Consider the following 15,192-nt stretch of genomic DNA (forward strand, 5'->3'; position numbering starts at 1 on the left):
CGGGCAGCTTCTCCCCCTGGGAATTCACCAACACTGCTGCAGGAAGCATAACCGGCGTGCTGCGGCCGCTCCACTGCCACGTGGGCAACGCTACTCCAAAATCAAAGTGAATTTATTCCGGAATAAAAACCCCACACTCCGCACAGAATAATTATGTTGAAATAGAGTCACTTTGCTTCCAGCACAGTTTCAGCCCAACGCTTGCGCTACTACAGCCCGGCTGAACAGCTTGTCCGAAGAGCGAAGCACATGGCGCTAACTGCCTAGCTTCAATTTTGGTGCCCCCCGCTACAGAATTAGGGGTGTTTGCGGAGAGATGCTCTTTGAAATACGCTGAAGAGCGACTGCGACAGCCCCCCAGGCGACACATCCACGCAAGGGCCTTCTCATTACAAGCTCATGCAAATTTATGCTTATTACTATACATTGAATATTGGATTAGACCGTTTTACCATGACTCAAACTTTTCTCTTTTTTTTTTTTTTTTTCCCAATGAGCAATTACATGCTTGGAAGTTATTCCTCTTCCCATTGATTCCCCCCTTTCAGGGTTAAATAGCATTTTCCATACCCAAACACAGAGGATTATTTTAGAAAGGATCTTCATCATGGGAGCCTGAATATTATGCATAATGATCCATCAAATGCATGCGCCTTTCATTCATCGGCGCTGGGGAAGGCGGTGTGCCGGGAGCATGCGCCCTGCCTCGGAGCGGGCGGCTGCTCGGTTTTCTGACAAACTGGAAGCAGAATCATGTGAAGTCCCCGCTCTTGGCAGGAGATTTTTAGCAATAAGTAGCAGCTTTATGAGGAATATCCTTTGCCAGGGGACCATCAGCCAGGAAGCAGTGGGATTCTTATTTTTTAATGGACTTTTAATAAGTAGGCCACAATGATAATCTTGACACCAGAGTAGCTTTACTTCTACGTGTAATTATCTCCACTTCGTTCTCAAGCTCCCTGCAGCCTCCAAGAGCAAATAAGACCACCAACCTCTCCGTGAGAAAAGGAGCGAGAAAACAGCATAGGGCCACTTGAAACGCTATTTGTATCAGACCTCATCTGCTCCTCTCATCCGATATCAAAGTCAACCTCTCCTCCCCTCCTCTGAATCAATTAAATCTCACTTTTGGCGTTTAACTGCTTGAACCCTTACCAGCAGGAAAATCCGTGCTTGGAGCACAGGCAGCGCCGGGAACACGGTGCCACGTCTCCCAGTGCTGCAAGAAGAGTGTTCGCAGCCCCAGCTCCTCCCTGCACGCTGCCCATCCCCGTGCCGTCCCATCGTGTCTCCTGTCCTTCATCCTGTCGCCGTCTCTGGTGGCTGAGACTGGGCAGGTGAAGGCAGGGCCCCCAGTGCAGGGGAAGCCCAACACCGCCGCTCCCCAGCCGCAGCCCCGACTCTTTGCGAGGCCACAGGATGAGGGACCTGCACGGGGTTAAAAACAATCTGGGGCCAACAGAAGCTATTTTAAGCTCAGATTAGTTCCTCGCAGCCCAGTTCAGTCGATAGCCCCGCAAATGGCTGAACTGGTACAATGAAGGCGGACCCCCCGGGAACGAGCAGGGAGGACGTGCAGCCAAGGTGCCGGCTGAGCCTCTGGGACAAGTTACTCCCAAATGAGGACACCTTCTGCAGGTGTAGGCAGAATTTGAGCAGTTTCTGAAGGTCCTCACTAAGCAAAAATCCCATCTGGAGCATCCCTCCATCCTAGGCCTCCAGATTTGCCAGGATCTAACCTCTCCCGTGCTGGTCTGTGCAGCCGTGTGGTGACCCAGCCTGGCCTGGGAAAGCAGGTCCCGTCGGCACCGCGCTCAGGGGAGACCCTGGCTCCATGAAGGGGTGCATGGGAGATGCTTCACCACTCCCACCAGCTTCTGGCAAGACTTTTAACACCACATTGCTTCATTACCTTAAAATCCCCCCCTAAAACAACTCTCTCCCCAGCACAGCCTCCCTCTGCGGCACAGACCCGGCCAGCTCCACTGTCTCCCCTCCACAGCAGCGTGCCCTTCCCAGGCCTGCACGCAGGCTCTTCCAGCGCTCCCCTGCACGCAGCCTCGCAGGAAACGGATGCAAGCGACGTACAGAAATAGCGGGGGTATCGCAGCACAAAGTGTGCATCTCAAGACCTCCCAAGATCTCTGGGGGAGAGTTGCTCCAGGCTGGATTTTATGCAGCAACTTTTGTTCTGCACCTCTCTCCTACTGCTATTTGTGCAGCCAGCCCTGGGCTCCTAAAGCTTGTCTGAATATCTCGTCTTCCACCTGAGCATCCCATAGTAACAGGAAATATTCACTGCTTCACTTCCCCCCCCAGAATCACAGATCTGACTCTTCTTTCCAAATCAATAACGTTCTGGTCAAGCTCCACTCCAGTGGAGGTGCAATCCGCTCCCCTCAGAGCCCAGCAGCCTCTGCCTCTTAACGATTTACAAATATTGCTACCCCCTACTTGCAAAAACAGTCCTGCCTTTTATTACGGTCAATGCAGCAAGTCCCTGCTTCCAAAGGCTGGCACTGAACGAGGCTCCAAATGGCAGCACACGATCACGACTGCCCAGGCTGGACCAGACTCATCAGTGAGGGCAAGCGCCGTGGGAAATTCTGCAGCGAAGGATGCTTTGGATACTTTTAAAAACCAAAATACCAATAGTACCTGCTGGGCGCAGGTGGCTGCTGGGGTAGGTAGGTAGATGCAGAGCCGAGCGTTAGATTGCCTCTCTCCCTCCACACTTGTTACTTGCCCAACTTAACATTGAAACCAGAATGAGCTGTGCTAAATGTCTCCACTGCTAACAAGAAACAAATGTGGTCTCATGTTCTAGTTGCTGTGATCTAACAAAACAGACCATGGTAAACACTATAAAAATGTACTGGAGGGAACCACCCTGTGTTTGCTGGGAGAGAGACTGGATAATCTAATAGGGCTTTATCCATCTCCAATGTCTCTGAAAAAAAGAAGGGAAAATTGGGCCCCGTCCATGACATTCGTCATGTGCTAGCTATTCTGATGTCTTAATGCTGCAGAAATCAAATTGGAGCAAAGCTACCTATCTGCCTCCCAATCAGGATCTAGACCCAAGTGCTGCTTTTTATGGCCATGCAGTGTGAGGAGCTGCTGATGTCAGTGGTGGCATGGGCCAGGTCAGTTTTTCCATCCTATCCCCACGTTATCTGGAGAGATACTCCCTTTGCGGTCACCTCACTCTCCTCATGACATGGATAATCGTTCACTTCATGGACCTGGGGATCTACCAGCAGGACCCTCCTCTAGCTGAAAGCATCCGTGGGGACAAGGTACCTGCCCAAAAGGTCAGCACTTATCTGAGTACCTTGGTATCGTGGTATCAGCAGCAACACTGGCATGGTCGCGTCTAATTTTATATCTAGGCTATGTAACGGCAAGGGTTGATTCAGTCACCTACCCCCAGACACCTCGTGGTGCCCTAGGTACCTGCCTGGCCCTTAACCAAAGGGTTAAGGGTCTCCTCTAGCTTCAGCGCCAAATCTGCCAGCCCCCTCGGGGATCTCAGACACCCTCCAGCACTTCAGATAGCACTTTATATGCCTCTGCTCAGGCGGTCACCAGAAATCACTCCCACCCAAGTCGTTCTCCTCCCACACCTTTGCCCACAGAAAGAGCCTTGGGCAGGCTCTGCAAGGCAGGAGCATCCCCATCCAGCACGCAGCCCCCAGGAGCCCTGTCCCTGTTGGCACGCCGGCTGCCGTCTCTGGAGGGGAGAGAGAAACGGGCCCCACTCGGTTCTCGCATAGAGCCACAGGCTGCATGGGCAACCCCGTACTACTCCTGACACCTGGCCAGGTCTTCTGCATTCACTCCATCCCCTTTTTCAAGCATCTTGGGTTTGTTGTTTGCTTTTTCAAAGCTACTGTGACCTTGGCATGGAGACGGACAAACATCAACTGCCAGAAAACAGGATGTTCTGAAAAGCTACACAGAGCAAAACCACAGCCCCATCTCAGTCTGCAAGCAAGATCTCCATCTGGGGAGGGGAGAAAAGAAGGATTTGGGGTGCTCAGAGAAAGTGCTGCTGAGAAGCTGCAAGTGCAAAGCGCTGCAGCTCCTTGCTCAGCCTGAGGGACGACGTTTCCACGTGCTCCTCCAGCTCTTACCTGGCTCTTCCCGCGCCGCCGGTAATTCCTTCTTACAAGGTTCTTGTAATTCTCATTCTTCTTGGTCAGGTAGTAATACAGGACGCAGTCTGCCACCGTCTGCAACAACACAGGCAAGTCAGGGAACAGAAGGTCCCGGCCCCTTGCTCTGTCAGGGTGCAGACTTCCAGGAGCAGTGTTCAGGCCCTGCCATCGCCAGGTCTCCTGCTACTTCTGAAGATCTGCAGCCCAAACAGGCTTCCCTGCACATCCCTCCCAAAGCCCTTCGGTGGAGCTGGAAGTGGGGGGCAATGCACGTTGACCTAGTAAAAAGGCTCAGCTCTTCCACGGGACAGACGGGGGCCGTCCCACAGACATGCCGAGACGGAGACAGGGGTGCAGAGCAGAGAGCACCCCTCATTGGAAGCAAAGCAGGGGGAAGGGCTGGCCCCAGATGACTGTGGCAACTAAAGGCAGAAGAAGGAGAGCCGCCTGTCACCCTGTGTTGTGGTTATGCGAGGCACAACCTGCCACGCGACTGTCAGCTAGCATTATTTCCAGCCATTAAGTTCGCTGGCTCGAGTGTGCACGACTTTCCCGCAGACAGACTGAGATCCCGGCGCTCAGGAGCCACCATCCCAACTCCTGTTCCAGCAGTTGGCTCCGCGAGCGCTGTCCCGGATCAGACACGTTAGGAAAACAAGGAGCCGTGGCCAAGACATATTCTGCTCCTGAACAGCACAGAGTGTGCCCACGGTGGGAAAAGCCCTTTGCTGAACTGGGTGTGCACCTGAACACTGGTCTTTGGCTACACCTTCACATACAGGATCAGCGGTTGCATGAACAGAAATAACCCCACAGACCCATCACGCCTGCAAGCACCCGGGAAGAGGGTGCTGCTGCACGCTCCCAGAGGGTGCAGGGGGGCTGTGCTCTCTCTATCCCCGTGCAAGGAGTGGAACCATTTGCAAAAACAGATTGCAACTTTTAAAGTGTTAATTGGATCTCTTTCTAATCTAGCCCTGATTATACACACACACGCGAACACAAAAACTTACAGTCATCTGTTCCAAGGGCTAAGATCACTATTTTTTTATAGTGCAATTTAAAAATCTATTAATTCATTACATGGAGCCATACTTTGCATCTCTCTCCAACAGGATAATGGATGTGTTCTGTATCATAATTACAGCCTGATTTACAAACGAGTACAAATAAAATTAGAAGACATTTTACAGCTTGGAACACAGACTGGATTGTGAGCATCATCCAAGTCCCACCGCTTTCGGCTTTAACAAGTGGGAAAGGCTGAAAAGAGCCTGGTATCTTACAGTGACAACAGCAGCACGAGATTGCTGCTGGCCTTTGCTTGCTTGCTGCTTTGGGCAGGAAAGTCAAGGTCTTATAAATAATTTCCCCAGCCTGAGTCATGCAGAATCAGAGAACAGTTTAGGCTGGAAGGGATATCTGCAGGCCACCCCCCCTGAAAGCAGAGGGGTTCCCCCAGAGTGAGTGGACACTGCGTGGATGAAACACTGCACGAGACGGGCAGAGGATGCAACTAACTACAAGGACCAGAGAAGAAGCAGCTCTCAAGTGTTCCTTGCTCAGGAGAGCACCTGGTCCATCACTGTCTTTCCAGGCTGGGTCTGTCCAGGATCTGCCCATATGGCCTGTCCCACAAAAGGTACCTGGCCTTGCTCAGAACGGGACCAGAGACTCACTCTTCCTTCAGATCTCTTTTTCAAATCTTCCATCAGCCAAATTAACAGCAAAAAGGAAAAGTCCAAGAAGCACAACACAGAGGCTTGGGAAAGGTCAGGCCCTCCTGCGAGCAAACTGTTCCTAAACACCAAGGGGAGGTGTGTGTGCTTACATGACACCAACCTGAACTGCTGGATGAACTGGGATTCAGCCCACCCTCAAGATCCCCTCCCTGCACGAGGAAGGGACCCCTCTGCTTTGTGCTGGGCAGCCGGGTGCCCACACCCCCTGTGTGACAGCCTGGCTGGTGCAAAATGCCTCCAGGAGATGCTGGGAAGCAGGTCCCTCAGGCAGATCACGGGGTGGGTTGCAACGCCTACGTGCCAGGCTGGATGCGTTCACACATCTCACGGCTCTGTCTCTCCGCAGCTGAGTCAGTCCCTTGTCTCTGTAGGGAGCCGGGAAGTGTCTGGACCATGCCCGGGGCTCTGAGCCACCACTGCCCACAGATGCCCAGCATCCACCGGCTGGTACAGCACCAAAGGGAGCGGTGTGATGGAGAAGAGCGCGCCAGGCAGGTGAAAGCCAGGCAGGGAGGCTTACCTTCCTGTCCAGAAAGGATGCGATCAGGCCGAAGTTCTTTGGATGCTGCATGAACCTGTGGGAGCGAGAGGGAGAGGGTTAGTGTGGGTGCCGGCTCTGACCCCCCCGGCAGCTGGGCTGCCGTGCCCGGAGCAGCAAGGCCAGCTCCCCGAGGGACTTAGGCGTTTGAGAAAATATTTGTCTGCTGCTCAGTTTCCCAGAAAGACAGGAACTTTAAATTTAGCCCAGTTGAGCCGGGCTGGTTGGGAGCTTTGATGCGCAGATGTTCATCATGGGGTGGGAGAGGGCAGGGGGGCTGGCAGTGCGTGACAGCTGCCCGTCACCCTGCTCAATCCCACGGCCACACAAACCCGTACCAATGGCAGGATGGGCACAGAGGGCAGCTGCACACCTGGACGAGGCCTCAGGATTTGGCAAGGAAAGGGCGAGGAATCGCTGTCAATGGCCAAGCACAGGCACCCCGCAGCATGGCCAGGGGTGCCCCCACTGCTGAGCAGGACCCCAAAAGCCTGGCTGGGCTGTCAGGAGCAGCTGCAAAAGACATGAAGGGAAACCCAAACCCCAGGAGGAAGCACAGAGCTGCAACATTGCCGAGTTGCTCAAGAGACCCCCGGTGGCACAGCGGCTCCGAGGAATGCTGCCTCCTGCCCAGCGAGCAGAGAAGCTGTCAGCAGGCTTGCCCACGGCTCCGGCAGCCTGGGAGTGAGCATCGCCCGCCGGGGGGAAGCTGTCCCTGGGCGCAAGCTGTCCCCTGGCGCAAAGACATCTCCTCCAACAAATCCCTTCACCTAGCTGGGGGGGAAGTGCCGAAGGCCAACAAGCCCTTGGCATGAGGTGCTCCCGCTAGCAGGAGGACAGTTAACTCGTGCATCACCGAAGCACGGAGAGCCTGGCTCTTGTGCCGGGGCTGGAGCACAGCAGTGGTCCCAGCAGAGAGGCTGCCACCAGCACGGGCTCTGCCCCAGGGAGCCAAGTGGCCAGGGCCAGCCCCGCGTGGCATGTGTGGCTCTGCCAGCTCCCAGGACCTGACGGCTCTGTGCCCTGGGCAAATGGTTCGGAGGTAAGAGGCAGGCAAGCTGCGGTGTGGATGCAACATGGGCGAGACGTGTTGAGCAGCTCAGTGCCTCCCGCCCTGCCGGTGATTCCCCCAGAGCTGATGGTCGAGCCCTCTCCTCCCGCCTTCGTGGCTCAGCCCCGCTGCCAAACTCAGCGTCAGGGCACCAAGCTGAGCTCAGCAAAGGGCCTGACCGACTTCAGCCACGGCAGCAGGATGTGGGTGCTGTCACCCACACGCTGATGCCCTTCTTGATGCAGGACCCCCATCTGGTTTGGGTGGCACTGCAAGAGCCCTGTCACCGTAACTGGTCACCAGAGCAAGGGATCTCTTCTCTGCTGCAGCCAGCATGAGGCTTTTGTGGGTTACAATGTGGGATGGGGGGGAACATGGGAGGTAGGAGCATGGACAGCAATGGGAGTGTGATGCTCGGGTGCTTAATGGGGACCAAAGTCTCTATCAGCCTTTCTGCCATCAAGTGTTTTGAAGGGCAAAACTTCCCCCCTGCCCCAGATATAACACAGACACCAAGGGAGATGCCCCAAGACACATGACTAGATAAATAAGTAAAAGAAAAAAAGGAAACCAGAAATGCTAAGCAAAAAATAAAAAAAGAAAAGCATCTGGGCTGCTTAGACAGACTGGGATGAGAACACAGCTCTGGAGCTGGCTCATCACGCTGTACACAGCACAAACCAAGGGACAGGGTTTTCATGGCCACATTATCAATGATGTTAACGCAGTGTCAGGGGCAACGCGGATGACAATCTACTGTTTTTCATGGGCCAGACCGTGTCCCCATGATGAGGGACGGATGCTGCGTTCTCACGGTGCCCAGCACAACAGGGCCTTGATGCCTGAGTGGGATCAAGGGGTACCGCAGCCATCCCTGCTCCTTCACCAGCAAACCACGGCCCCCCTGGAGAGGGCTAGTGATGGGCTCTCAATACAGAGACCCGAAATCCTGCCCAGAAGCAAATCAAATCAGACTCTTCCCGTGGTTATGTTTTAACGGCTAAAATGCGTTCAGACCTGGAGCTCGTTGGCCTTGCAGCGCCTGGCTGTTTTCTCTGAGAGCTCCTGCCATCAGGGCTGAACAAAAGGTTGCACCAGGTTTTCACAGTCTCAGGAAGAGGCCGGCTCTGGGTCATGATCACAGATGACAGAATTTTGGTTCACCTTAAATACCCAGGCCAGAAGCTGCAGCACACCAGGCAGCTCAGCTACCCGTATACCGGGATCAGGGCGAGAGCTGGGGCAGGACTCCCTTGGCCCTCCTTACTGCTCCTAAGTACCAATCTCTTAAAATGAGCTTTGTGAGAGCCCTGAAATCCTCCTGTATTTATGCCTTGAACTCCCCATCACCCATGGTGATGACACAGAAACCACCGTGCACAGCAGGATGCACGAGCTGGGTGTGGATTCTTCCAGCCCCATTAGCCAGGCACAGCCCCGCCATTAAAGACCAAGTAATTAGCCTTTGCGTCATTTGCGGGCAAGCCTTGCTGTTTGGAGTGTCACATTTTAAGGCTAATTAGCAATAAGGATTCTCCTCTACCAAAGGCTTAGAGCCGGTTTGCTTGTTTTGTTCTTTTTTGGTCCATCTTGGCAATTAGTTATTTCAGCTGCAAACAGGAGTCATCATGAGCAGGGACAGGAGGAGGGATCCCAGACACAGAGAGGCTTCCAGCATGGCTGGTCCTGGGCTTGCTCGTAATCCACGGAGCTGTCTCACAATCGTCTGGAGGCCAGACTAAGGTGGTGCTGCCACAAGGGACAAGGTGACCCTGGGGCACCCACGTGTCCCTCATGTCCAGAGCAGCGAGCCCCGGCAGAGCTCATCCTGCTGGAAGCTGAACTCCAGCTCTGTTTTTACAGACACACAGGGCACGCTGGGGGCACCAAGGATGATCTGGTCCTCTGTGCAAACACACCGGGGTCCCCGCTAGGCTATGAGATACGGAGGAGTCTGGATGTGAGACTGAGCTGGGACCCACAGCTTGGCTGACAGCGTGGTGGTACCCAGGGAAAGGATCAGAAATCCCCCAAGTGATCTCAGTCGATAAAGCAAAGCTTTTCTCAAACACTGCTTGCAAACAAGAGAAAGCACCGCAGCCAGAGTTTGCACGTGTCTGATGTGGGAATGCATCCATGGAAACAGCAGCTGGTGGCAAATCCTGCAGAGAGCAGGACCGAGTGCTGAGGGACGGGCACCGGCTGGGAGCTGCAGCCTGAGGGGGTCTGCGTGGGGGGTTGGATGTTGACAGCCCTGAGAATCCCTCTGGACACGCAATGCCCAAAGGACAGGCACGTAAATCCAAAAATGTAACAGTGTATGGAGCATTGGGTTTCACTGGCTTTATCCTTAAACTGGCTGATACAATGAGGGGAAGCAGAAAAACTTCTAGTTCTCACCGTGTTGTGAGCAGCAGCAGTTTCCCACATCTCTGCACGTGGGCATGAACACACCAACCATATAGAAAGGTCTGAGTTTTCTGTGCAGGTGCATCACCCTGTGCCCAGGTCCAAGGCAACACAGCGACTGCGGCTGTGTCCCAGGGGGGCAAGACAAGCCCTTAGGAAATTCATGCCTTAGCGTGCTGGGGCCCTGGCCAAAGCATTGCACAGGTCCTGTCTACACTTCCCAAGGGCTACGCAAAGAGAGGCGTGTGGGCTGCACTCACTTTTCCCGGAAGGTCTCCTTCTCCTGTTCACTCCACATGTTCATCACCTGCCGGTCCTTGTAGACCTTCATGGGGTCATCCATGAGGCCGTTCATGTTGATGAATTTAATGCGCTGCTGGTCAGCATCATAGAGCATGGGCGGGATGACAGCGAGCTGGCGCATCTGCTTCTCCAGGTTCTTTGGGGAAAGCAGAGAGAACAGTTGGTCAGCACCATGGGCCCGCAGGGACCACAGAGGACAGATGTTCGAGAGGAAAGGACAGGCGGAGGAACAGGAGAATCCAAAAGCAAGCACTAGACAGCTTTATTGTTAGAGTAATTGTAAATTAAATGCTGAAAGAGGCTATCGCTGTCAGCCAGGAAACAATTGATCTTTCATTTTGAAATAAAAGGTTTTAAGATACCACATGGAAATATCTAGCTTAATATCAACAGCTTCTGACCATGACAAGAGACGAGTCAAAGCAGTGGTGGCAGAAGGAATGCAAACACCTTCCCAGCTAAACCCACGGCCATGTGGAGGTTCAGCTCCCCAACCCAAATTGCGAGGGAAGCACGTCAGCTCGGCAAAGCTTTCTGAAAGGGTGGGCAGAGGGAGACGTCGTGTTTCCCTTCCACAGGAAACCTAATATTGTTCCAGAAGGTTTCAAATGTCACCGTAATGGGGCCGTCATTCCTTTCTTTCCTCTTACTGCAACACCCTCGGACATAATCTGATGCTTTTACTCCATCCTATTTAAGCGCAAAGTGCATCTAGAGCCCCGGCTGCACACCAGGACAGGCCAGACTGGGCACACTGGTTTCCTTAAGTATTTGCAACAGAGTGGCCAATGTGATGTCTCATTTGTGCCGTCCCCTGCCCAAACACCGGGACTGTCCCTTCGGCTGAGCTGCTGGTGGTCCCCCGGCACAGGTCTGCCCTGTGGGGACGAAGGCATGCTCTGGCCAGCCTCTTTTGTTTGCTAGCAAGCACTGTCACTCCGAGTACTCCCTTTCGCCTGGGATGGCACTGGTCAGAGATATTAACCCAGGAAGGCCAGGTCTCAAGTGCTGTTATTTTAATTTACAGCTAGACACTGGTTCCTGGGAGAACAGTAACGTCCAATCCTTCCAGCAAGCTGCCAACCCAAGCCTGCCCAGCACTGCTCTGCTTCCCTGCCGTGACTGGTCAGACCCAGCCTCCTCTTCCTAAAACACAGTGCTCTGCACAGACACGGACGTTTCAACTCATTTCATCATGTTCCTCATCCTCACTAGGACACCTCCCATTTAGCAACCGGCTGCTTCAGATGCCCTGGGGGTGTCATCTCATCGTCAGAGGTCAGGGACAGCTTGCAGCCAGAGCATCGACCCTGACAACCGCAGGCTGCCCCAGCCGAAAGGAGAAAGCCCCTGTGCAGAGCCACGGCAGGCAGAGAGGCAGCTGGCAGGAGCACTGCCTGCAGCTGAGAGCGCAGGGCCTCTCCCTTCACCTGGCAGGGTCTCGGGGTGCCAAGCGCTGCAGATACACCCCGCCAGACCTCTCTCCTCTCCAGCAACGCGTCGGGGCAGAGAGCTGGCCCTTGCTGCCAGCGACGCTCCCCGGCTCTCACCTCCCTGCTCCTTCCAACCCTGTGGAAGGGCTGGAAGCTCCTAAGGTCTCCTCTGAGACAAGCAAAGCGGTGCCTTGGGGCTCAGCAGAAGGCTATTGGGGCGGAGTTTAGCAGCCCACTGTGCAGGAGGTCGGAGGCAATCGTCTAACGCTCCCCTCGGCCATGACCTCTGCAGAGCTGTGAAATTTGCCTCTGCTTCAGAGATCCACATCCTCCGGGTCGTTGCCTTAACTGGCTAACAGCAAACTGCCTGGGACCCAGGGCAGGGAGCGAACTGTGGCGCACAGGCAGCAAACATCTCAGCTATTGCTGGGCAATGGCTGCTCTCCCCTTCCAAACGCGATCCATTCACTGCAGCTCGCCTCTGTGCCAAGAGAGTGGAACCCTTGTGAAACCAGATCCAAACGAAGCCAAGGTCACGGGGATGTTTCAAGATGAATGGAGCACTCCCAGAAGATGTGGGCCAACTGGCTCACGTACAAACCATTCATTCCATAGGATTCCCCTGTGTCAAGCCGCACAGCCCATTCAAAAAAACAAAACAGAAAAACCCCTCCACCCGGCAGCCAGGGCACTGGCTCCCTTCCCTTCCCTTCCCTTCCCACCTCCGCTTCCAGTTTAAACCAACAGCCAGGAGGTGTTTGTGGGGTGCTCCCCAGGATGAGCAGCATGCTGGGGTTTCAGGTCCCTAAGAGGCAGTCGAATGCCAATAAACCCTACCCACTGGCCACCAGCTCCTGGGGTGCTTTGCTCCATGTTTCGCTCCTGCAGAACCATTGCACAGCTCTGTTACATCTCTCGGGCGGCTGGAGAGATACTTCTGGGTATTAAACGAACACCTCGCTTTGGATCCTGTCCAGAAAGTGTATTAGGCATCATGGCAACCTCCCCAACCTCAGCACGGCCTGAAGTTAGTGGGATTTGGTATCAGATTTCACTGTGGGACCTGGTGGTTCTCTCCTGGCTTCCTCAGAAAAGAGTGGAGTGAGGGATGAAGAGGAGGAGAAAGGACAGCCCGGTCTCACCTCTTGTTCTGAGAGCCCATCGATGATTTCTGACACCTCGTGCTCACTGCGCGCGGCCGACATGGAGAGCCCGCCGCTGCCCCTCTGTCCTACCCTGCTGGGAAAGGGCAGTGAAACACTCAGACACTGATGCTCCATTTTGTAAACCACATTCATGACAACTCGCTGGCCCTATTGTCCTCCTTGTCGACCTCCATAATGGCCATATCCCAACACCCCACCCAGGCCACCCCACCCCACGCTGCAGGAACGGCGCCCGCTGCAGCCCCGTGGGCTCTGACAGCACTTACTCCTGCCTGGAGAGCACCGTGCCCCGTGTCCCCCGGGCTTAGGGCTCACAGTCGAGAGCCTCTAACAACCTTCCTTACCTGTGCCAACAGCCACCTCCTGGATCACTACAACAGAAGGATATTTCAAACCCAACCGTACGCTCCCCCCATTATTTTCTCCTGTTCATTGCAACGCAGCAATGGCATAAAGGCGTCAGCGTTAGCACCGAGCCGTTAGCACTGTGCCACCGCATCTGGTTTGCAAATGCTGCAGGAACTTTTAAATCAAAACCAGCCATTGACATCCTTCCCCCCCAGTATCACCCAACGTAACAGCCATGCATCCCAAGGAATTAAAACTTGTCTTCCTAAGCACGTAAAAGCTTAAAACATTTCTCAGTACCATTTCTCCCCTTCTCTTTAAGATAAAATAAAGCCACCGATTAGGACCCATCCAGCTCTTTGTGGGGCACAAGGATGGGACGCTGGCACAAGGGTTTGGGTTCTGCACACATCAGGTGTCCCTGGGCAAGATCCCGGGGCTGAATCGGGAAGGACAGGGAATTTTCAGCAACAAGGGTGGAGATCATGAAATCGTGTCTCCTCCCGGCAGGAAACAATATGACCTCAATTGCGCTTCCAATGAGGAGGAGAAAATGGGCTAGGGGATGGGACAGACAGGGGACATCCCTTTCAGTGAGACACTTTGCTCTTTTCATATCATCTGCGGTCATTCCTATAACCTCGGAAGACCTTTCTTCTCCCTGCCCGTGCTCTGACCAAAGCATGTGCATGTATTAAATCACTGACATGACCAAATCCATCTGCAAGTCTTGTACGCCTTCGTTTAGGCCCACCAGTAAGGCAGTAATCAGCGCCGTCCCAGCCAGGCGGCCCACACAAGGGAGCTGCCCCTTGCTCCAACGTGGTCAGCCGGGAGATCAGCAGCAGAGGGGAGATGGGCAACCACATTCCTGACATTTTTCCTTCTCTCTTGGCTCTGTGCTGAGCCACCCTGGGGAAAAAGCAGCAAAGCTACTTGTCTGCTGGCTTTGCCTTCGACTAGAAGGGGAGAAAAGGGACCGATAGCCATCCCAGCCCGCTCCTCCCGTGAACAAATCCCACACCCATCCCCAAAGAAAAGAGAAAGGCTGTCCGATACCAGCTCAGCCCCTTCCTACCGCTTCTCCTCTAACCTCTGCATGCGCTCTTGCAGTTCCCGCTGCTTCCGGATCTCTGGGAATTGCTTCTCATAGTATTCCCGCACTTTGCTCTCTTTGGCACGGCGTCGGGGGTTATTTTCGATGCGCTCCACTTTTTTTTCCCAGGCCTCCATCAGCTGGTCATAGCGCTGGCAAAACTTCTGTTCCTGAAAGGGCAGAAGGAGAGAGGGAGCTCAGGAGACATGCCTGGGAAGGGCAGCTCCTCCAGGTCTGTCCCTCGATGGCTGCTCAGGCTGAGCGTGACTCATGTTGCTTAAAGAAATACGGTTTATTAGGACATGGACACGCTCCAGGGTCTGGGACCAACCCAAGGGTAAATTCTCAAAACAGGCCATCAGGTACCCTCAGGCTTTTCCCTTCCAGCCCCAACATCTTCGGTGAAACCAGGACTCTTGCCCAGCGTGGCTTTGCCCACTCACCACACCTTCTGCCTGAGCATCCTCCAGCACCTTGGGTGTTTGATACAGCAACCAAAGCCCCAGTGCTGGGGAGGGAGCCCCTGCTCCGACACGGCTGGCCATGCACGGGGAGAGGGCAAGTCGCCCGCCTGAGGCCACCAAGCAAGAAGGGACTGAAACATGGCCTTGGGAGGGGACACAGGAGGGCAGGAGAGCAGGTCCCCATCATGCAAGCAGGGCGTGCACAGAGCTGTAATTTCGGAGCCGCCAGCTCGCCATGCCAGGGAGAGGCTTGCCGAGGCGCCCGCAGCCGGGCACCCCTTCCCACCCACACACACCGTCCCTGGCGCTCATGGCTCCGCGCTGGCAGCGCCGGCAGGACTGGGGCCACAGGGCAGCTTTGTGCACAGGCCTGGCTCCCCGAAACCAAGAGCCAGGCACCTGGCCCCTGTCCGAGGCCATACGGCTTGGTGGGGCGGGCGCACCGGGATACCCCCCGCTCCCCCCCCCTCCCCGAAAGCAAA

At 54.6% G+C, this 15,192-nt stretch overlaps 1 protein-coding gene across 1 annotated transcript in view; it reads right to left on the reverse strand.

Annotated features, from left to right (window-relative positions):
- Positions 1-15,192, reverse strand: part of NCOR2 (nuclear receptor corepressor 2) — a gene marked incomplete at its 3' end in the record, with an annotated part of 186,193 nt that overhangs the window by 79,769 nt on the left and 91,232 nt on the right. The window contains exons 9-13 of the mRNA XM_009320956.1: positions 14,229-14,416; positions 12,779-12,872; positions 10,161-10,339; positions 6,423-6,477; positions 4,137-4,235 (exon numbers count right to left, since the gene is read on the reverse strand). Coding sequence (XP_009319231.1) covers positions 4,137-4,235; positions 6,423-6,477; positions 10,161-10,339; positions 12,779-12,872; positions 14,229-14,416 — 615 coding nt within the window. The remainder of the gene's footprint in view (positions 1-4,136; positions 4,236-6,422; positions 6,478-10,160; positions 10,340-12,778; positions 12,873-14,228; positions 14,417-15,192) is intronic.

Source organism: Pygoscelis adeliae, unplaced genomic scaffold (assembly GCF_000699105.1).
Source record: "Pygoscelis adeliae isolate BGI_AS28 unplaced genomic scaffold, ASM69910v1 Scaffold353, whole genome shotgun sequence".
NCBI lineage: Eukaryota > Metazoa > Chordata > Aves > Sphenisciformes > Spheniscidae > Pygoscelis > Pygoscelis adeliae.